Source organism: Carcharodon carcharias, chromosome 4 (genome assembly GCF_017639515.1).
Source record: "Carcharodon carcharias isolate sCarCar2 chromosome 4, sCarCar2.pri, whole genome shotgun sequence".
NCBI classification, from domain to species: domain Eukaryota; kingdom Metazoa; phylum Chordata; class Chondrichthyes; order Lamniformes; family Lamnidae; genus Carcharodon; species Carcharodon carcharias.
This window is the reverse complement of record NC_054470.1, coordinates 121,857,615-121,879,702: the sequence shown is the minus strand read 5'-3', so window position 1 is coordinate 121,879,702 and position 22,088 is coordinate 121,857,615. Positions and strand designations below refer to the sequence as shown.

Here is a 22,088-nt window from a genome sequence, read left to right as displayed (position 1 = left end):
ACTGAAAAGAGACAGGAGTAGTGATTTGATGTTCAGTTCATTTTCTTTATTGTTTTATTAAAAAACTGAAGACACTAGTTTCAGACTCACCGCTGCTCCAACTGGACTGACAGTTCCTGGTAAATCTGGGCGGCTTGTCTGTGATACTCTAGCTGGGCTTGCACCAGCGCTGTAAGCTGGCTCACTTGCTCAATCTAAAAGTATTAAACAGAAAAAAACAAATCATTTGCTATCTTATATTGCATTCCATTATGCTTATGGCCTTCTTTGCCATGCAGTCTGCACAACACATGGCAGTGAGAAGAGGGGTTGGACATTGGTAAAAGCTGTCCCTTTTACACCCCTTCCAATCTTGCTTTCCATTGGTCAGTGGAAATTAAAGATATGCTGGATACAAAACAATCTGATTCCATCAATTGCACAGGGGATGAATTTGACTAAAATTGCCCCGTGTTGGAACTGTCTATACAGCTCGCCCTGCTTTCAATGCCAGATGTGATTAGTGACATTTTCAACCACCAGATGGCACAAAACCTCCAGATACATTTGCCTCAGTTTTAGCGCCTGAATTTTTCAGTCAGCATGCGGGGGCGGGTCCAACACGCCAACGCCATAAAATGACGCTCGATGATGTCGAGTGTGCGTCCCTATGTCATCGCGATGTTTCATTCGGCGGCCGCGTTGCCACCAATATTTAAACGGCCTATTAAAGCCATTAAGGGAGTAATTAAGGTCATTGTTGACGCTGTGCGTCTCACCATATGGTTGATGAGCAGGCGAAAAGCCCAAGCGGCTTTCGCATTTTTTAGGAAACCTCATCCACGAGCGGAACGAAGTTTCCCAAAGCTTTTATTAAATAAATTTTAAAATGTTATGAAATATAAAAATATGTCCCATCTCATGTGACACAGCCACATGAGGGGACATGTTTAAATTAATTTTCGATCCATTTATTTATTTGAAAACCGCTTCAATCTCGGTGACTCAGTGAGATTGAAACACTCCTATGCGCCATGTGTGAAACAGTGCTGGCCCCGACTCTCTCTCCACCCCCCATCCCGCTCCCACAGACTCCTGCCGAATGTTTACCAATTCAAAGGTGGCAACTGCATTGAAGCGAATATGGCACACCATGATCACCAAGTGTAGGTTCAAATTATTTAACACCCTTCTCCCAATGCCTTTCTCAATCATTCAGCAACAAGAACAACAATACCAGGCTGGTGTCACAGATGCAAACACAGCTGCATAGAGTCTCATCTCATTGAAATTAAAACCAAAAGATTCAGAATCACATCATTGCCTTAACACAGGCTTCTGGTCAAGAAATAAAAACCGAAAATGCTGGAAAAACTCAGAAAAGCTCTGGCAGTAGCTGTGGAGAGAGAAACAGAGTTAATGTTTCAAGTCCGTATTATTCTTCTTCAGAGCTGTTTCTGGTCAAGGTTTGTTCGATCCATCTGCTGGTTCGATATATTGCATGAATGTAAATGACAGGTGTTGAAAATTTTACTGGGGTCTGCAAGGAGGGTTATTAATGCAATGCGTTTCAAAAAAGATAGATGGTCCAATTTAGCACCTAAGCGATCCAGATCACCAGAGGTGTGGTACTTCAACCCCTGAAAGGTGTTGAAACAAAAGCATCACATACATGATTTCAACCAGTTTCGCTAGACAGAGTGGGATGAAACTTGAATTTTTTTTAAATCAAGAGCCAGTAAATGAACATTCCTTTAATCATTGGAATGTCACAACAGGCCAAGTTAGTGTCATTGCAATACTGTGGTTTTGGGCACCTACCCCAACTCTGTCAAACATTCAGCTCAAAGGGAAAACCTCCAACCTGATGAATTCAGTCACATCTCAGCAAGGTTGTGTAATCACAACACACAAGTAAACATGTTCTTTTTGGCAGGAGAAGAGGCACTATTGGCAATTGCACTCATGGAAGGACAGTACATCTGCCACCTCTCCCAGGGGAGTGATGGTACGTGGAGTGACAGCAGATGTGAAATAGATGGGGCAGAAGGGACCAAATACCAAACACCTTTGGGGGGAAAAAACTAAGTATAGCACATTAACTATAAAATCTCCAGAAAGTGTCCTGAGTGAATAAGAGATTTTTCACAATTCTATAAAATAGCATTTAGCGTTGCAGCTCAGATTTAGAGTCCTTACATCACTCTCCAACAGGTTAAACATGCTTGATTCTGCAATTTCCTTGGATTCATCAAACTTCTCCAGAGCCTGTCGAATCTCCTCTTCTGGAATCTTCCCTTGTCTTTTCTTCTTGTAGTCAAAATCTAATCGCCGCCCCTCCAATTTCTTCAGATGGTGCTATCAATAAATGAATGCACAGCAGTCTGAGTAAAGGAGGAATGCTGTAACTTAGATGTTTATCTAGACCAGGGACAACTTGTTACATCCATTGTGGGTCACACTTTATACAAAGATGTACACTTTATAGTGGGTACCAAAGGATTGTTGTTGAAGCCCTTCCTCGTGTTTATTAGCTCAATGGATAGGAATATTTGAAGCAGTGATTTAGCCCCTAATGATTGAGAGGCCAATTTATTGCACAGACTGTCCCATCAAAAGCAAATAAAATAATTCAATGGTTTTGTAGAAAATGTTGATTCATTCTAAGAGCGACATATTAAAATACTAAACATTTTTGGGGCAATATAAATTGACAATTGATGAATGAAAAATGCGACAAAAACAACAGATGGGCTTTGCTGGTACATCTTCAATTGGGTAAATACAGCTAACCTGATGCTGAAACCCTCATCCATGCATTTGTTACCTCTAGGCCTGATTATTATTATGCTCTCCTGGCCAGCCTGTCATCTTCCACCTTCCATAAACTTGACCTCATCCAAAACTGTATCCTAGCTCACACAAAGTTTTATTCAGCTTTCATCCCGGCGCTCATTGACCTACATTGGCACTTGTTAAATTCTCACTTTTGTTTTCAAATCTGTCCGTGGCTTCACCTCTCTCCGTTTCTGTAATCTGCAACCCGAGATTGTGGGGCTCCTTTATTGCTGGCCTCCTGTGCATTCTTGATTTCAATTGTTTCGCCACAGGCAGGGTCATGAACTTTGGAATACCCTCCTTATATCCCTTTGCCTCTCTCTTCTCCTTTAAGATGCTTCTTAAAACCTACTTATTTCACCATCTTTTGGTCACCTGTCCTAATATCTCCTTATGTGGCTATGAAGCACCTGGGGATGTTTTATTATATTAACAGTGCTATATAAATGCAAATTGTCATTTTTAAAAATCACTTGCCTTTCCTTCCTGTACTAGAGCATAGACTTAGCTGCTTCAACACCATGCAAAATGATAATTTTAATTCCTTCAGATACAAAAGAATGAAATCCAAAACTGATGTATTAATGCAAAGAGCATTAGATGAGAGTGCAGAGCTGCTCGAGCAGAAATCAGCAAAACAAAGTTACCTGTTCATCTCTAGCGTACACCTAATGCAAACTAAAAAATTGGGGAGGAGAGGCAAATTTTACCCAAGGATGGATTTCTAAGATAATGGAAGAGTTAATTTTGTTTTAGTTTTAACATTTTTATTGGAGCTTAAGCAAATTTAGGTGTTGGCTTTTAGCTTCTGACTAAAATGAACTACTACATGTAGGCAAAATTATGATGCAGAAAATCATTATTAATTAAGATTTACAGGTAGAAAGTCCAAACAGTGAAACTCATAGGTGAACGCTTATCCTATTTTTAAGCAGCCAATAGACTGTTTGTTCTAAATGGATTAACACCTGTGTAAAAAGTAATGCACAACAGAGTACAGTGTGTGTGCTCTGTACATGGACTTCATCAGTCAGAACTCTTACCTTCCTGGTCTTAACTTAAATTATCTTAATAGTAGCTGCTGCTCTTAGCATCTCATTTAAATTCTAAAATCTTTGTAGCCTTCTCTCCTCCTTTAATCTATAGTTCTGTGATTTAGAAGCTTTTCAAAATTAGTTAGCTTTTCAAAATTAGTTATACAAGCTGTAATAGAGTGGAACATGAATATGACCATGGGTTTGACTTATCCTCATCCTAAGAGTAACTAAAATACGAATGTAAAATAGGAGCTTGCCTCAAGGAAAACTTGATCTTAGCAGAGTAAAGTATTGTTGCACATTTGAAAATGGGGTGGTTTGATTATTTGGTAAGCTGTTATTTGATGGGACAGAATGGGCTGAGCTAACACTTCTGTTCTAAATCTGTAGGATACCAAACTGAAGTCCAGACTTCTGCTCTTAGTCTTTCTGGTTCCTCATGCTGGTTAACTCCAGCGAAAGCATTAACCATGATTCCATTAAAAGAAACCAGATGTGGTCTGAAATAAAATCCAGCTGTGAGGTACAAACACCCAATGGGCAGAATTTTGTGTAAGTGTTGCGGATTCAGCAGACTGGAGGGAGAACCAGTGGCAAACCTATCTCAGCTCTCCAAGGAATGCCTGGACGTTATTTAAGTGAAAACAGGCACTTAACTGGCCAGTGTTGGGCCTCCCACAGAATTAGGTCCCCAGTCGGCCAGGAAGCCCAACCCCGAGAACTGTCAGCCAATTAGAGGTGGGCAGCTGGTAGTGCCACCGGTTGTGGCAGCTGCTTCCAGCAATGCTCACAGGGATCATCGCTGGATCCCTGGAGACAGGTGAGTGTGGGTGGGTTGGAGGCTGTGGCAAGGGGATTGCCGGTGTCATGAAGAGACGAGGGTGGCTTGCTCAGCCATTTCAGAAGGCATTTAAGGGTCTGGAGTCACAGGTAAGGACAACAGATTTCCTTCCCTAAGGGACATTAGTGAACCAGATGGGTTTTTATGACAATCAGCAATGGTTTCATGGCCACCATTAGACTTTTAATTCCAGATTTTTTTTTTTTATTGAATTCAAATTGCACCATCTGCCGTGGAACCTGGGTCCCCAGAGCATTACCCTGGATCTCTGGATTACTAGTCCAGCCACAATACCACTACACCATTGCCACCCCTAATTGGATTAAAGCCAGCTAGTCTGGGTGCTTTGATGTATAGTAGTTTGAGGTGTTAACTGGTAAACAGTAAGGAGGGGAGAAGGTAAAGGGTACATTTTCATTTGTTGAATAAAGCATTCAAGAGTGGGAGTAAAATCTTGCACCTAGCTGGGAGATGCCAAGCAATGTGTTTATATTACTAATAAAATTGGCGGGATGGAAATGTTATTGTTAGAAGATATGGCGCTAAAGCCTAGGATACCATGGAAAATTTACATTCAAAGGGGAAGCTGGGTATAATGAGGGAAAGGAGTTTGTGTGTGTAAGTCAGAGTCATTTAAGGTCTAACCAGCCTGAGAGCCTACAACTGTGTCTGCAAAGGAACAAAATTGCAAGGAACGTCATTTTGAATTTGTAAGATCAAATGTGCTTTGCCTGGTGTCTGTTTAAGGTCTATGGGTTATTGTTGCCTTGGTGAAGATTTACCTGGGAGTGATTAATTTAAGGATTTGTTTAAAAGTTATTATGGTAGTAATTTGTAAACATGTGTATCCGTTTAATTTGTTGTTAAATTCATAAATGTTTAATTTATATTAAAAACCTCTTGAGGCTTGGTGGTTTTATTCCCAAATTCAGAGCTGCATCTCAAACATACCAATTGAAAATATAGGTTATTACAGTTGCTCAAGTTTCCCTCTGGGATTGAAACAACTCAGCCTTTACCAACTGCTGTGTCATAACACTGATGAGGGGGTAGGGGGATTGGATGAAAGAACAGGGGGAGCTGGCTCTCAGGGGACACCTCCTTTCCAATGCTGTGTCCCTCCAGAGGCCCGGAGACCTGTGGGAGTTCCGGAGAATCCCTGAGTCACCACTAAATCCCAGTGGGCTCAGGGATAATGACCATTAGGTGGCTCAATAATGATTCTAATTAGCCAGTGGGTGGGTTCCCCACATCAGCCCATGTCCGCCACTGACTAAGTGGGGGTCAGCTTTCCTGTCAGCAGGAACGAGTCGCTCAGTCTCCCTCCAAAGTACACAGGACCACTTGCCACCTAGCCCACACTGGCGGATTCCATTAAATCCCAACCAATATCTCTTTAAGGCATTGTTCTCTTCAGTCTTTCCTCACACTGGGGACAAATTAGTGGGGGAAAAGAGTGAATGGTAAGAGAGGAGAGGCATGGAGGAGAGAGGGGGGGAGGGGAAGGGAGGGGAGAGGCGGGGAGGGATGAGGCGGGGAGGGGAGGGAAGAGGCGGGGAGGGGAGGGGAGAGGTGGGGAGGGGAGGGGTGCGGAGGGTTGGGGAGGGAGAGGTGGGGAGCGGAGGGGAGAGGTGAGGAGGGGAGAGGCGTGTAGGGGAGGGGAGAGGCGGGGAGGGGAGGGGAGAAGCAGGGAGGGAAGAGGAGAGGCGGGGAGGAGGTGGGGGAGGAGAGGGGAGGGGAGGTGAGAGGCGGGGAGAGGTGGGGATGGGAGAGGTGGGGAGAGGCGAGGGGAGAGGCGGGTGGGAGAGAGGTGGGAAGGGGAGAGGTGGGACAGGAGAGGTGGGGATGGAGACAGGCAGGGAGGGGAGGGGAGGGGAGAGGCAGGGAGGGGAGGAGGGAGGCGGGGAGGGGAGGGGTGAGGCAGGGTGGGAGTGAGGCGGGGAGGGGAGAGGACAAGGAATAGGAGGGATGGGGGAAGTGGAAGAGGATGGATGAGTTATTGGGGGGGTGGTGGGGAATGGAGGGTAGGGGAGGGAGAAAAAGGGCACGGAGGGAAGAGGGGCAGCGAGAGGATGGGTGGGTTGGGGGATGACACAGGGACAGGGAGGGTTGGGGTGAGTGGGATGAACTACAATGTTCAGCAATTTTATAAACGTCCCTACTTTGTGAATGTATTACCCCCAGAATAAAGCACAAACATAGCTTTCAATGATATCAATACCTGGATTTCTTTCAGGTCTTTATCATGAAGGTTCTGAAGAGGATCAATGAAGTTTTGTTTTACTTCCATATCGAGGGCATCTTTCACCTCAGCAAGCTGTTTCATTGCCTCACCAGCATCCATCAAAGCCTGGCCTGGAAGACAGTTCAGAGATAGATTCTTCATAAGTAAGCTTTGATGGTCTGCACTATTATTCCTATTTCATCAGAAAAATTACTTTCATAAAAGCTTTTAAATTTCATAATGAAAACACCAATTGCTTTTCCAATCCAGTTAAATCCTCCCAGGATTAATTCATTGTAATAAAATAGACATTAACAAAATATTAATATTGATATTGATACAGTGCTTCTAAATCAAAACAAATAACCAGGAAATAGATGAAAATTTATAAACAGCAGATTGGTCAAAAGTTTCCTGAGTTCACGTATAGAATTTCTGATCATTTGCAAAGCAAACACGCACAAAAGTTGGAGTTGACTGATCCATGTGTGGGGAATATTGTACGCTATTGAATGTTTTTTTTATTCATTATTTGATTGTGGTAAACTACCATCATCTCCATTCTAAAATTCAACTCTCACACACTGAATTCCAGCTAACAGTCCATTATTCAACAGCAAGCTCCATTAAACATATTCTCAAAGGTCATGGAAGGAGAGAACAATGACAGAGCAATAAAAGAAAAAAGGACAAGGAGGAAGGTGGATTATATTATGGTGTAGTGATATTCAGAATTTCCTCTTTCTCTCTCCTCCCATCCCACATTGTCGGCTGAGTTTGGTAACAGCTTATAATCAAGTTAATGCAACATCACATGTACAGGAACTGAGGACCAATTGATAATTTACAATCGTTCCTAAATCTGAGTTTGTGACATGATCCCAGTACATCTGTCTCCTTTCCCAACAAGAAAATATCTAAGATTCATAGGTTTAGTGTAAGGGGATCGACATTACTGATTGCATTTACAATCAAGCCTGACTCTGCCTTTGCAGATGAAGGTTGTATTTGTGTATACGTTACTGAAATGCATTGTTAGAAAATACAGTTGTTATACAGTAATGACAAATTATAAATTGGAATAATCAATGCTTTAAAAGGAAGTTCATGTGTAATTAAACAAATGTTAAGAACTATGAGCAACAGCAACAATATTTTGTATTTACATTGCACCTTTATTGCAGTAAGACATCCCAACATGTTATACAAGAGGTTGTAAGGACCATCTTTAAAGAGAGAAAGCTAGAGAGGCAAACGGGTTTAGAGAGGGAATCCAGAGCTTGGCAACTTGATGTAAGTTAGGACACAGGCAGCAGAGTTTTGGATGATCCTGGGTTTCTGGCGGGTGCAAAGTGAGAGGCCAGCCAGGAGATAATTGGGACAGTCAAATCTGGAAGTAACAAATTCTTGGATGAGGGTTTCAGCAGCAGATGAGCTGAGACAGGGCTGGGGTCAGGCGAGGTTATGGAATTGAAAATGGGCAGAGGTAACAATGCTAGAGTGGGAAGTGATCCTCTGGTTACAGTTAGATAAGAATAGAACCCAGTGTGAGCAGTCCTACCCATGGGACGACAGTGGGGAGTGTTGAGGATGGTCTTTATCACAGACAGTGTCACATAGGATGTCCTTTGTGACTTTGATAAGAACCATTTCAGTACTGTGGCAGGGCAGAAGCCTGATTGGAGAGATTCATTCAGGAAAGATGGGCACAGGTAAGGCAACAACACATTCAAGCACCTGAGAGAAAAGGGAGGCTAGAGATGGGGCAGGAATTGCAAGGATGGTGGGTGTGTTTTTTGATGAGTGAGGATGATGGCAGATATGAATGTGAGGAGGAAACCATTAACATTATAAGGTAACATGGGAACCAGGAAGAGAAGTTAAGTGGTTAGCTGTTTAGTGGGAATAGGGTTGAAAGAGCAGGGGGATTAAGCCATTGCTTCTGTTTGATATGGACATTCAGGCAATAAATCACCTACTGATTAACTGGCATTTGTAGACTAATGCCACACTGCAGAACTTTAAGACAAAGGTTTGAGCTTATAATTCTGCATACAGTGAGTTCCCAATCTCGGCCCTGCTGTTGGGCTCCACATGAGCAGGGACCAGGTGCTTCCCTAGAGGGAGAAAGGGAAACCCAGCGAGCAAGTTGTTCTGAACTCCTCTCATTCATTATGTGCAGCTGGCATTGGACTGGAGTCAGACAGCATGTCACCTGTTTACTCCTTCTTGGTCAGAGAACAGCACATAGGATAGGGAGATCTGCAAGAATGAGAAAGGTAAATCCACTAGCGAAGGAGGTTATCAGAAGAGTTTGGGGCCTTGGAAATTGTACACCACAGACAGACTATAGTTCATATGATTTTAATGGCAAAAGAACTAAATAAAATTATCCGAGCAGTAATTTCTTCTTGTTGAGTTCTCTGCCAAAGGCAGGTCCAACCCACAGTGCCCTGACCATCATCACTGGTCCAAAATCCACCCCATCCCAAATAGGGATTGAACTCTGTGCTGCTGGCACCAATTGGATCCAAATGTCTGTCCAGTAAACTGAGCCAAACAACCCCACCACCGCCCACCAAGGAGTCATACAAACAGAAAATCGCGGCAGGAATAGGTCATTCGGCCCTTCAAGTTTGCTCACCATTCAATATGATCAAGGCTGGTTCTCTATCTCAACACCACACTCCCGTTGTCTTCCCATTACCCTTGACACCTTTAGAGTCTAGAAATCTATCCTCCACAGCCTCTGTGGCAGAGAATTCCACAGGTTCACCACCATCTGAGTGAAGAAGTTTCTCACCTCATAAAAATAAAAACAAAAAAACTGTAGATGCTGGAAATCCAAAACAAAAACAGAATTACCTGGAAAAACTCAGCAGGTCTGGCAGCATCGGCGGAGAAGAAAAGAGTTAACGTTTCCAGTCCTCATGACCCTTCGACAGAACTTGAGTTCGAGTCCAAGAAAGAGTTGAAATATAAGCTGGTTTAAGGTGTGTGTGTGGGGGGGCGGAGAGATAGAGAGAGAGAGAGGTGGAGGGGCGGGGGGTGTGGTTGTAGGGACAAACAAGCAGTGATAGAAGCAGATCATCAAAAGATGTCAACGACAATAGTACAATAGAACACATAGGTGTTAAAGCTAAAGTTGGTGATATTATCTAAACGAATGTGCTAATTAAGAATGGATGGTAGGGCACTCAAGGTATAGCTCTAGTGGGGGTGTTTTTTTTTTATTTTTTTTTATAATGGAAATAGGTGGGAAAAGGAAAATCTTTATAATTTATTGGAAAAAAAAGGAAGGGGGAAACAGAAAGGGGGTGGGGATGGGGGAGGGAGCTCACGACCTAAAGTTGTTGAATTCAATATTCAGTCCGGAAGGCTGTAAAGTGCCTAGTCGGAAGATGAGGTGTTGTTCCTCCAGTTTGCGTTGGGCTTCACTGGAACAATGCAGCAAGCCAAGGACAGACATGTGGGCAAGAGAGCAGGGTGGAGTGTTAAAATGGCAAGCGACAGGGAGGTTTGGGTCATTCTCGTGGACAGACCGCAGGTGTTCTGCAAAGCGGTCGCCCAGTTTACGTTTGGTCTCTCCAATGTAGTTTCTCATCTCAGTCTAAATGATCTACCTTGTATCCTGAGACTGTGCCCCCTTGTTCTACACCCGCCATGGCCAGAGGAAACATCATCCCTGTATCTAGTCTGTCCAGTCATCTCAGAATTTTATATGTTTCAATGAGATCCCCTCTCGTTTTTCTGAACTCCAGTGAATATAGACCTAGTCAGCCCACTCTCTCCTCATACAACATCCTGCCATCCCAGGAATCAGTCTGGTGAACCTTTGCTGCACTCCCTCTATGGTAAGGAGACCAAAACTGCACACAATATTCCAGGTGTGGTCTCACCAAGGCCCTATACAGCTCCAGTAAGGCATCTTTGCTCCTGTACTCAAGTTCTCTCACAATGAAGGCCAACATAGCATTTGCCTTCTTAGCTGCTTGCTGCACCTGCATACTTGCTTTCAGTGATTGGTGTACAAGGACATCCAGATCCCTTTGAACATCAACATTTCCCAATCTATCACCTTTTAAATAATACTCTGTCATTCTGTTTTTCTTCACTGAAGTGGATAACATCACACTTACCCATGTTTTGCTGCATCTGCCATGTATTTTCCCACTCACTCAACTTGTCTAAATTGCCTTGAAGCCTCTTAATATCCTCTTCACCACTCTCATTCCCACCAAGCTTCACGTTGTCAGCAAACTTGGAAACATTACATTTGGTTCCCTCATCCAAATCATTGATATATATTGTGAATAGCTGGGGCCCAAGCACTGGTCCCTGCAGTACCCCACCAGTCACCACCTACCATTCCAAAAAAGACCCATTTATTCCTGCTCTCTGTTTCCTGTCTGCTAACCAATTCTCAATCCATGCCAATGTATTACCCCCAATCCCATGTGTTTTAATTTTACACATTAACCTCTTATGTATGAATCTGAGTTACTGTGACAACAGAAACTTTTCCATGCATGCTGTAGTCTGGAGCTATGAATAGTGGTGGGAGAGGCTCCAATTTCTTTCCATCACATGGCTGACCAGGAATCTCTCCCTCTCTTACCGCCTGAGATTGGTGAATGTTGGAAGGAGCTACAGATTGATACTCCACCTGATTGGCCATGTTTTTAATTTAACTTCCATGGGCATCAAGTCCTGGAGTTGGGACTAGAACCTGGTGCTTCTAGCTCAGAGGCAGGGACACTAACAAATGCACCACGAGACCTGCTCAAACAATTCCACACTGTAACTTAATAATCGTTCAGTGAATTATCAAAGAATTTCATAACATATAAATTATTAGAGCAGAGCATTCTCATGACACAGAATGCAGATTACCCAATACAGTAACTGACTGCAGCTCATAATAACATGCTTTCTAAATTGGTATAATCAGTATTGACGTTCATATACCATGTAAAGCACATTGCATTTAGTACTATGACAGTTAATTACAATGGTTCCGTTTTGCTAGCCGTAAATGAGGGATTGTATGCATGTAGCTTATCTGGAGCAAAACTTTATTTAATTGCTAGCTGCTTTCATGGTTGAACAGCAAAAACAATTAATTCACTGTCAGGAATATCTAATAATATTTGTATGTTCTCTCTCTCTCTCTCTCACTGCCTCTTTCCTTATTCCTGTCTTTTAATAGATCCACCAGCATACTGTTTATTCTGTCACGAACAGGATTTATACGTTCCCTTTTACAGTCCGGGATCAGTATGTTTGTATGCAAGAGGTGTGTGTTTTCTTATCCTTAGAATGAGCGTACCAATTAATTAAATCCAGCAGCAAGGTTTTGTTCGTTCAAAAATAAAGAAGATTATTTATTATCACACTTAATCTGGATTTTAAAACACGTGTCTCACTTACTTGTCTCACACATGCAAAGATTAGATACAGATGAATATTATACTGTTACAGATTGTGTTTATCTCAGTCTTTTTCGTGGCAGGCCTGTGGTTTCTTTGATGGTTTTGATGCTTTAAAGTTGAAGTGAGGGATTTGTAAAGCAAAGGATTCTCAGTAGGCTGAGAGGTTTCTCAAAGTTGAATTTTTAGGAGATTGGTTTACAGGCAAACTTGAAGTTAGAACAAGTTGTGGAGAGTCCTTCTCTCTGTTAGGTTCTCCAGATATTGCTGTTTATTACCTTGGTTGTTTGAATTACTTGCAGCTAGTTCAATGGATTTCAGTGGAGCTCTGCAAGCAGCTTCTAGCAACAAAAATAGTTCCCTGATCATGTGGTTTCCATAAGTTCAAAGTCCTTTTCCCAAACAAAGGGTGGTGTGTATGTTGATTCCAATCATCCTGTGTTGTCAATTGGCACGTTGAGATTTATTCAGTCTAGTTTGGACAAGGGAAACTATCATAATACAATGGAAGATTGATAGGATCCATTTACATCCATCTTACATACATTGAGTTTCGATGTCCCCTTTTGTCCAAGGTGAAACAGAGAGACAGGCAGGTAGGAATTCTATAGTTCTTTTCTGTTGATCCATCCTTAAACAATGGGGTGTGTGAATTCCTCACAGGTCTGTGAATGTCCATATTTAATTTTGGTATTTGGTTGAGATTTAAGATTGTCTGAAGCTCACAAATGCCAAAGGTCACATGATTTGCAGCAGCCATTTTAATGGTCTGCTTGTGTCCAGTTTTAAAAGTATTGACTGGACATTCATAATACAGGGATATGAGAATTGAAAAAAGCCAAGTGATAATGAAACTATCATTGTTATTTGTTTATTTGTTAAAATGGCTGAAGAGCCATTCATTCCAAGTTGTGCTTTTCTTAAATTTTGTTCTGTTCCAGAACAAGGATTATAATGATAGGCAGTACAGTAATCAATATGAATGGGTACTCAGGTCTATTCTTCATGGACTAGTGTCATCATCAAGCATGTTTCTGGTTCCATAAAGTATGAGATTGAATCTGATATCATTGGATTTACAGCTAGGGATAGATTAGAATGGGTTTTCTACATTCACTGAGCAATAAAAAGCTTCCTTAACAACAATTTTAATTTCTCTGTGCTTCTAACATTCAGCTACATCCAAAATCTCTTCATAAAGGCCAGAATTTTTACCTCAATGGGCGGGCGGGCAGCCAAACTCTGGCGGCAAAACAGGGCCTACCTCCATTTTGAGCGGGCGGGCCAATTAAGGCCTGCCCAGTGGCCTGCCCGATGAGAAGCACATAGCATTTCCTGTTCTGGGGTGGGGGGTGGGGGGGGAGAAGGGAATCCCCATCTGTCAGAGTGCGCTCTTTCATGCACGCACGCACTGCCCCCTGAGACTAAGTGCTGTCTCAGGGAGATTACTGACAGTGTCAAAAACATTAAAAATGGAAAAATATAAAAATTATTAACATGTCCCCCTCATGTGAAAATGTTACTTGAGATGAGAAATGTTAATAAAAAGGACATAAACTTTATTAAAGTTTTTAAAAACGGGCATGAAACTTCATCCCACCAGTAAGGTTGGACGGGCAGGGCCTTTAGTTGGCTTAACTACCCTGTCAATGGACTCAATTGGCCATTGACAGGTGGGTGGGTGAACAGCTGATTTTGCTGTCCGCCCACCTTCCTGCAAATTTAAAGGGACCGGGATGACGTCGGGGGTTACTACCGACATCATCCCGTGTCATTTTCCCCTTGGCAACCGGGCCCCGCCCCCAAATCACCAACGGGAAAATTCGGCCCAAAATGTCATCAAATCACTCTAGAGACTGAGCCACAGAATGAGATATTAGCAAGAATGACTAAAAACTTGGTCAGTGTGTTTTAAGGAGGATATGAATGGAGAGGGGAGGAGGATATCAATGGAGAGGGGAGGAGGATATCAATGGAGAGGGGAGGAGGATATCAATGGAGAGGGGTGGAGGATATCAATGGAGAGGGGAGGAGGATATCAATGGAGAGGGGAGGAGGATATCAATGGAGAGGGGAGGAGGATATCAATGGAGAGGGGAGGAGGATATCAATGGAGAGGGGTGGAGGATATCAATGGAGAGGGGAGGAGGATATCAATGGAGAGGGGTGGAGGATGTCAATGGAGAGGGGAGGAGGATATCAATGGAGAGGGGTGGAGGATATCAATGGAGAGGGGAGGAGGATATCAATGGAGAGGGGAGGAGGTGTTTAAGGAGGGTGTATGGAACCTGAAGGCAGAACGAACAGTGGGGTATCTACAAGAGGCCAGGAATGGAGGAGCACAAAGACCTCAGAGGGTGTGGAGCTGGAGAAGGTTAAATAGATAGGGAGGGGTCAGGCCATGGAGGGATTTAAATATGAGAATGAGAATTCTAAAATCAAGGCATACTGGACCAGGAGCCAATGTAGGCCAACAGCCACAGAGGTGATCACAGGTGAATAGGACCTGTTGTGTTCAATTGGATGGTGTTTGATTGTATGTGTCTGTTGACTGCTCATTATGCGGTGTGCTGTGAGTCAAGCCTGTGGGTGTGGTTACAGGGAAACTGAACTAAGCTTGAGAATGCAGGTAATTTAAAAGTGATGTGTGCCGGGAAGCGCAATGCGCTCCCCGTGGGGGTAGGGAGGGGGATTCCCTCAGCTGGGAGTGCGCTCTTTCCCACATGGCACGCAGAAGAGTGCACAGGCCTCCCTGAGGCTAAGTGCTGCCTTACGGAAATCGGCTCCAATTTAAAACTTTGAATCAAGATTAGAAAAAAAATTCCCTGCAATGCCCCCTCATGTGACACTGTCCCCTCATGTGACACTGTCCATAACTTTTATTGTAAAATAATCTGCATTTTTTAAATCACTCGTGAAACCTCATCCTGGTTTCATTTATTTTACCAAGCCCGGCCAAGGCTCCTGGCCTGCTCGCCAACCTTAAGGTTGGACAGGCAGGTCCATTAATGAGTTCAATTGTTTTTTTAAAGGCCTTAATAGGCCGTTGACAGGTCAGCGGGAACGCATCCGAGTTGGATGCATGCCCGTCGAACTGACAATCTAAATGATGCGGGGTGACATCGGGACACACGCCCAATGTATCCCTGTGTCACTTTATGTGTCAGCGAGCGGGCCTCACCCCCACTCACTGACCGAAAGATGCTGCCCACTATGTCTATGTTTGAAACGGTGGTAAGTGCACGCCAAAACTACTCTGGACCAAAGAAAAGTGTGGTGACTGAATGATACACATTCTGCCAGAGATGGCAGGGAAATGGAGCTCGTAAAACATGGGGCAGCTTTGCGGCAGTCGGCTTCCACATGTAAATTTGACACACTGACTGATGAACTGATTTGTGACTATCTTATTGAAAAGGCTTCAATTCCATGAATTGGGGAATGGCTCCTAATGGAGGAAGATGATTTAAACTTGGAAAAAGTCACAACTTTGCCTGTCCAAATCGAATCAGCCATGTTAGATTCAAAGGGAATACACAGAAATGCACCCTTAGACTCAGGGTCGCGAACATAGTTTGTCCAATCAGCTCAAGTGCAAGGGTTACAGACAAAGAAACCTCAGCAGGCTCATCAACTCTTGCCCATCATGGTCAGGCACCGTCAAAAATGTGCCTAAATTCTTTTTTATTCATTCATGTGGGCATCACTGGCAAGGCCAGCATTTTTTGTCAAATAGGAGAGGTTTCCATTGATTCACAACATCAGGTCAGTTCAAGGGGAAAAGTGTAACTTAAAAATAAATTACTTCTCAAAAGGTACACATGTATTTGAAGAAGACTTCGTCAGTTTAACACAAGGAGGAATCTATTCCAAAAATGAAATACAGCAATAACGTAGCGTCACACATGGTAAAGTATCGAAATCTATATTGTGTGACAAACTCTACTGTTCTTATTTTGCGCAATTTTCTCTCACTCCTGTGACAGACACTCTTCAGGCTTACAAGACTCAGTTATTCCAGTTTTCGGAATGCTCATAGTTCCAGTACTCTACAAAAAAGTCACCATGGACAAGTTCACATCGTACACAGCCAAAGGCAGAAGCCTTATGGGGATAAACCTATTCGATAAGCTTGCCTTCAAACTTGAAGCCCCCATCAGAGCGCACACACATTAACGTGATTGATGGCATTCCACACCGTGGGATTCATCTACTGCTCACCAGCCTAACATCATGACTACCTCCCTCTCCTAAAGGGATGACTGAAGGCCAGGCTCCAGAGCGGATAGGGTACGGGGGGTAGGGGGTGGGGTGTTAAAAGAAGGTTTCGCAAAGATTTTTTGGCAGCTGGATGGCACCACTTCTCTTCTTGGATCTCAGTGAAACTTCTCCTTAATATTATCTGCCCACAACACCCAGCCCCCACTGCATAAATTAATCACTTTCTGCCAACTCAGCTCTGTGATGTGCTGTAGATCATCTCCCATCCCAGAATGGTGAGCTCGTACCATACTCAGAGCCCATCAACTCTGTGCAAAGGAAGTTTAACCATCAAAATTGGCCACTTCAAACTCTCCCCTAAAGTTGGGCCATCAGAAACATCATTTTTTTCACACAGAGGATTTTAAGTTTCTGATTTTTTTTCCTTTTGTTACTTCTTCCTGGAAAGGACTTCACATTTTATGGTTCAAGCCATGGGTTGGTAATAACTACAATCTAACCCTTGCAGAAAAAAGAAATTAAATGTTTTCAGGGCAGTTTTTAAATTCACAAATGACAAGTAAATAATGAGCTCTGATTTAAACACCAACACTTGGGGTTAAATTCCACATGCTGCATTCAGAAGCAGTTTTCCAAACTTTGATCATTCAACTATTACCATTTTTTTCGCAGCTCACTGTTCATTCCAAAGGACTAAAGAAAACTGGGGAGCCTTTAGGTAGAGAGGGAAAATTTTGAAGTTCTCACTTGTAAAGTATAAATTGTCAGTACTTAACACAATACTCAAAACCTAGACATATTTTCAAAGACTCCTTTGTTAATCATATGAAAACCATCATAATGAGAAGCTTCAAACAGCTTTATAACATTGAGAATACCAAAGTGTACATCTGATGTTCCTTGTGTAGTCCCAGCGGTATTTTAAAATACAAGAAAGAATGGACAATATTTTCCAATATGAAGCTGTATTTGCACACACTGCATTGGAAAGAATGTTAATAAATTGTGAAAACTGTTAACCATCTCTCACACTTTAGCCTTCATGGTTGCTAAATGTTAAAATGCTCTAATCACCTGTAAAGTGCAAAATATAAAGACAATTGAGTTGATGGGATAGCTGGGATGGCACAGACTGTGACATACTGTACAGTGAAACCTACGCTTAGGACTGCCTTTGGAACTGACTAGCTAGGCTTAATGTGACTTTATTGACCCATGGGGTGGGATTTTCCAGCCCCACCCGCTGCTGGGATCATCCGATCCCGCCAAAAGTCAATGGGCTTTTGGCTGGGCCGCTGAATCCCCCGTGGCGAGTCCCACCACAACAGGGCTGGAGAATCCCGGTCATGGTTTCCCACTATCAGCTTGAGTCTCGATCACTCGATCACTGCCGGGGTGGCTTTAGCTACCCAATATAGAGGGTGGTCTTCTCAGACAAGTTTCAGTGAATTCTGGATGGTTTGGAAACTAAACTGTTACTGTGAACACAACAGGGACATGGAGCACTGAAAGACTTCACTTAAATACAGTAACAGGTTTTAAAGTTCATAATGAACATGACTAATACATCTTGGAATGTGAGACCATGCAATGGTTCTCCCGTTTAAATAAATGCATCAGTTGTTGTTAATACTGGAGTCACAAGACCTGAAATGTCCTATTTACATTTGTCACATTATCTCCCCCCACCACCCCCACCACAAATTAAAATAACATGACAATATTATGTGAGAGTGTGTGTGTGAATGTATGTGTGTGTGTGTGTGTGTGTGTGTGTGTGTGTATGTGCACGTGCATGCAGTGTGTGTATCTGTGTGTGTATGTGCATTTGTATGACTATGTGTGTGTCTGTGTGAGAGAGTGTATGTATGTGTGCACATGTGTGAATGTGTGTGTGTGCGCGTGAGTGCATGTTTGTGTGAGTGTGAGAATGTATGTGTACACGTGTGAATCTGTGTGTGCATGTGTGTGTGTACACGTGTGTGAATCTGTGTGTGTGTGTGTATGCACGTGTGCACGTGTGAATCTGTGTGTGTGTGTGAATCTGTATGAGTATATGTGAGCATGTATACCTGAAATATTGGATTAGCTACAACTCACCAAAGTTTGACTCATCACCAAGTTCCTTTCCAAACTTGATCATACTTTCCCCCAGCAGCCCTTCAGCCTGAGGGTAACCTGGTCCTTTCTCCTGCCCTCGAATCTTGGACATTGTGTTGATCATTGTCAGTTTCGCTCTGGAGGCTAAATACAGAAAAAGCACAGGTATGTACACAAATCATTCATTTTCCTAAACTCTGACATTTGATTACAGATACTCGTCAAGTGAAATCAGAAACATTTACACACGTATATCAAGTAAATACACACACACTGAAGTATATCATGTAACAACACACATATACCCACTGAAGTATGTCATGTAAATAGAGAACAGAGAAGATCATCACCCCTGTTGTTACATCACATTTAGAGGGCAGCATTTTGGGACAGCCTATCCCTTTAAATCACTGACTATCCATGTTCTTCTGGAGCTGCTGCTTGATGATTGCCAGAAAACGTGGATGTCACCATTTTGGATCTTGTTTAATCAGGTGTGAGTGGGGTTAGCATGTTCTGACGTGTACATTCCTGCCGTATAGTCCTGGTCTACCTGGTCAAAGGCACAGATAGTTTTCTCTAGTGGAGTGGCTCTCGAAGAGTATACTGCCATTAGCTGTATATGGAGTCTGGCTGAGAGAGGTGGTGTACACATCCTTTTAGTATAGATGGTGTTGACTGGAGTTAGTCAAGTTTGGCCTTATCGGAAAAAGGATGAGCAGCTTTAAGTATGTATCAGTTTATGACAACATTGATTATTTGTATCTATTTTTAGTTTGGTCGTTCTTAGTTTAAATCCAATTGTTATATGTAAGGGGGCTGAACTTCTGCAGATCCTGCTAATGTTACAGTTAGAGATTGTGAGAAACTGCCGGAGCTGCACTCAGGGGAGTTTAACATCTAGCTAAAACTGGAGGCTGCAGTTTATGTGCCCTCGGCGGAGGGGAGTGGGGCATGTAAAATAAGGCAGGTGCTCACCCCACCACCTCTCCCCGTCCATCCCTGAGCTCAGCCCCATAATACGGAGGGGGCGCTGAAATCGGCAGCCTGTCTGCCATATTTAAGTAAATAATTAGGGGTAAATTGAGCTTGTTAACAAGCCATCTGACCCTGATAATACGCTGCCCACACCATAAAATGGTTGGAGTGGGTAATCGGGAGGGAGTGGGCAGGCCATTTTTAAAAAAAAACTTTTTCAAAGAGCAAGAAGGGAGGGGGCGGTACTACCTTCATTTGTTGGCGGGGGGGAGGGGGCACTTTGCAGATTGGGGGAGTAACTCCCCAAGGTAGAACACCCACTTTCTTCCTACCCATCTGCTCCATAAAACACACCACCCACTCACTCCCACTCCCAACCCATCCCCACCCCAACCCCCACCCCACCCCTCCCTAAACTGCCCAAACTCTCCCTGTCCAAGACCCTGGACTTCCCCGCTTCTGGGGTCTATGGGTCTTTTTCTTGAGCTTGCTTGCAGTCCCGGCAGTGCCCACTAATGCGCTCTTGGCACTGCCAGGATTAGTGGAGCTGCCGGCCAATCCAATTGATTGGATCGTTGTAATATGCTGCCTGAGTCTGGTACCAAGCCTTTCCTCCCACAATGTTATATTGCACATTACTCAAAAATTATTGATGATAAAGCCTTAACTCTTTAAGCTGCTTTTTAAAAAATTGTTTAGTCTGCTTGAGGAGTTAAGTGGCAGGGTGTCTAATAAAATATGTAACTATATTATATACCTGTTGTGTTTATATTTCCTCTTCTTTTGTAAATTAAAATGCCTCAGTATTTTACATTTAAATGAGGAGAGATGTGGTGCTTGACTGCTTCTAAAGGCTAGAGTACATCTAACGAAGACAACAAATGTCCAATAACCAAAGGCTATTACCAGAATGGATTATCCTTCTGTTTTCTGGGCACATTACTGAAATTGGATCTCAATCCCAAGAACTGGATAAATATTATCAAATGTATGGAAATCAGTACTTGCTCAGGAGAGTGATCTAAGACAGGAGAGTTGAAATGATCAAGAGTAAGATGATTAGAAAAGACCCAACAATGTAAGCTGGCCTCTGCTGGAATGGCAAAGGGTTGTGGCCTTGAGAAGTTATTCTCACCAGTATTGGCCACAGGAGCATGTGGTCTGCAAGCTCGTATATAGTGGGGTGAATTTTTACAAGGATTCCCCCATTTGCCCACTGTAACTTTGACAGCAGAGCCATGGAAACCCCCGATGAAGGGCACCAGTAGGCATTGTGTCATTTCCATAGGGTCCTGTAGTTCTGCTGCCAAGGTTAGGGAAGCTGATCAGTCAAGTCCCAGTGGGAATTGTCCCCGCAGCAGGTTCATTTATACTCCCTCTTCAAGAGAGGAAAGCTTCCCTGAAATTTCACAGCACAGTTTGACCGGTACCTCATGCTAAGAGCCACCGGCACTCGGATCTGCTGACTAAGCATGTGACAATGTTCAGTTCTCGTTTTTTTTAAAGTATTCCTTGCTGACATTCCTCCCTTCCTGGCTCTCATTGCTATCAAGGACACGAACACCCACCCCCACACCCCACACCGACATGTACACGCACACATTCACACGCCCACGCACGCACACACCCAACCACACATGCCCACGCACACACACACACACCACCCCCACACCCACCAGGTACACACACACCACATACACATACACACACACAAATCCACCCACACATGCACGCAGACACACACACACACACACACATGCCCGCACGCGCACACACACACGCACGCATGGCCTTAACAAAATCGGTTACAATTGATTGGATAATGGAGCCACTCTGACTAGTTTGTTTATTTTTCTACCTCAAGCTACATAGCCTATCAATAGAAATACATTGACCTTGATATGAGTCAAGATATTACCTAATTTAACTCATCTAACATCAACACAGCTTCCTTTTAAATCTCTCTGCTTCCTTACAAGTAGATTTTGAATATTTTCCATATAAAACGCAATTGAAACTAATTTGATTTCAGGATTACAGATCAGGTGGTATCTGTGGGAAAGACAAATTGGATGGCAGGGCTTTTTTGTTAAATGCCTTATCTTTTTTCTATTCGTTAATGGGATGTGGGTGTCACTCGATAGGCCAGCATTTATTGTCCATCCCTAAGAGCCCTTGAGAAGGTGGTGGTTTGCTGCCTTCTTGTGCCGCTGCAGGGATTATTCCAGGGATAATCATCATTCAGTGCATTGTTTCTTGATGACCTGTTCCATCGTGTCCTCTATACAATCTGCACTAAGCTGATTAAGAGCTCCAATGTGGGAGATCTGTTAGAAGTCAGAGTGAACAGTTCAAAGTCTTGCCATGTGACACCATTTGAATCAGCAAGTCATGGTGAATCAGCAAACAGGTTAAAGAAGACTTTAATATCTGGAATCTCT

The 22,088-nt window shown here is 43.2% G+C and overlaps 1 protein-coding gene across 2 annotated transcripts in view; it reads right to left on the bottom strand.

Moving 5' to 3' along the window:
* The window catches only part of sh3gl2a (SH3 domain containing GRB2 like 2a, endophilin A1), a 173,730-nt gene that overhangs the window by 4,687 nt on the left and 146,955 nt on the right, over window positions 1–22,088 (bottom strand). For both annotated transcript variants that reach the window (XM_041185252.1, XM_041185253.1), the window contains exons 4-7: window positions 18,670–18,813; window positions 6,917–7,050; window positions 2,179–2,337; window positions 91–194 (exon numbers count right to left, since the gene is read on the bottom strand). In XM_041185252.1, the coding sequence (XP_041041186.1) occupies window positions 91–194; window positions 2,179–2,337; window positions 6,917–7,050; window positions 18,670–18,813 (541 nt within the window). The remainder of the gene's footprint in view (window positions 1–90; window positions 195–2,178; window positions 2,338–6,916; window positions 7,051–18,669; window positions 18,814–22,088) is intronic.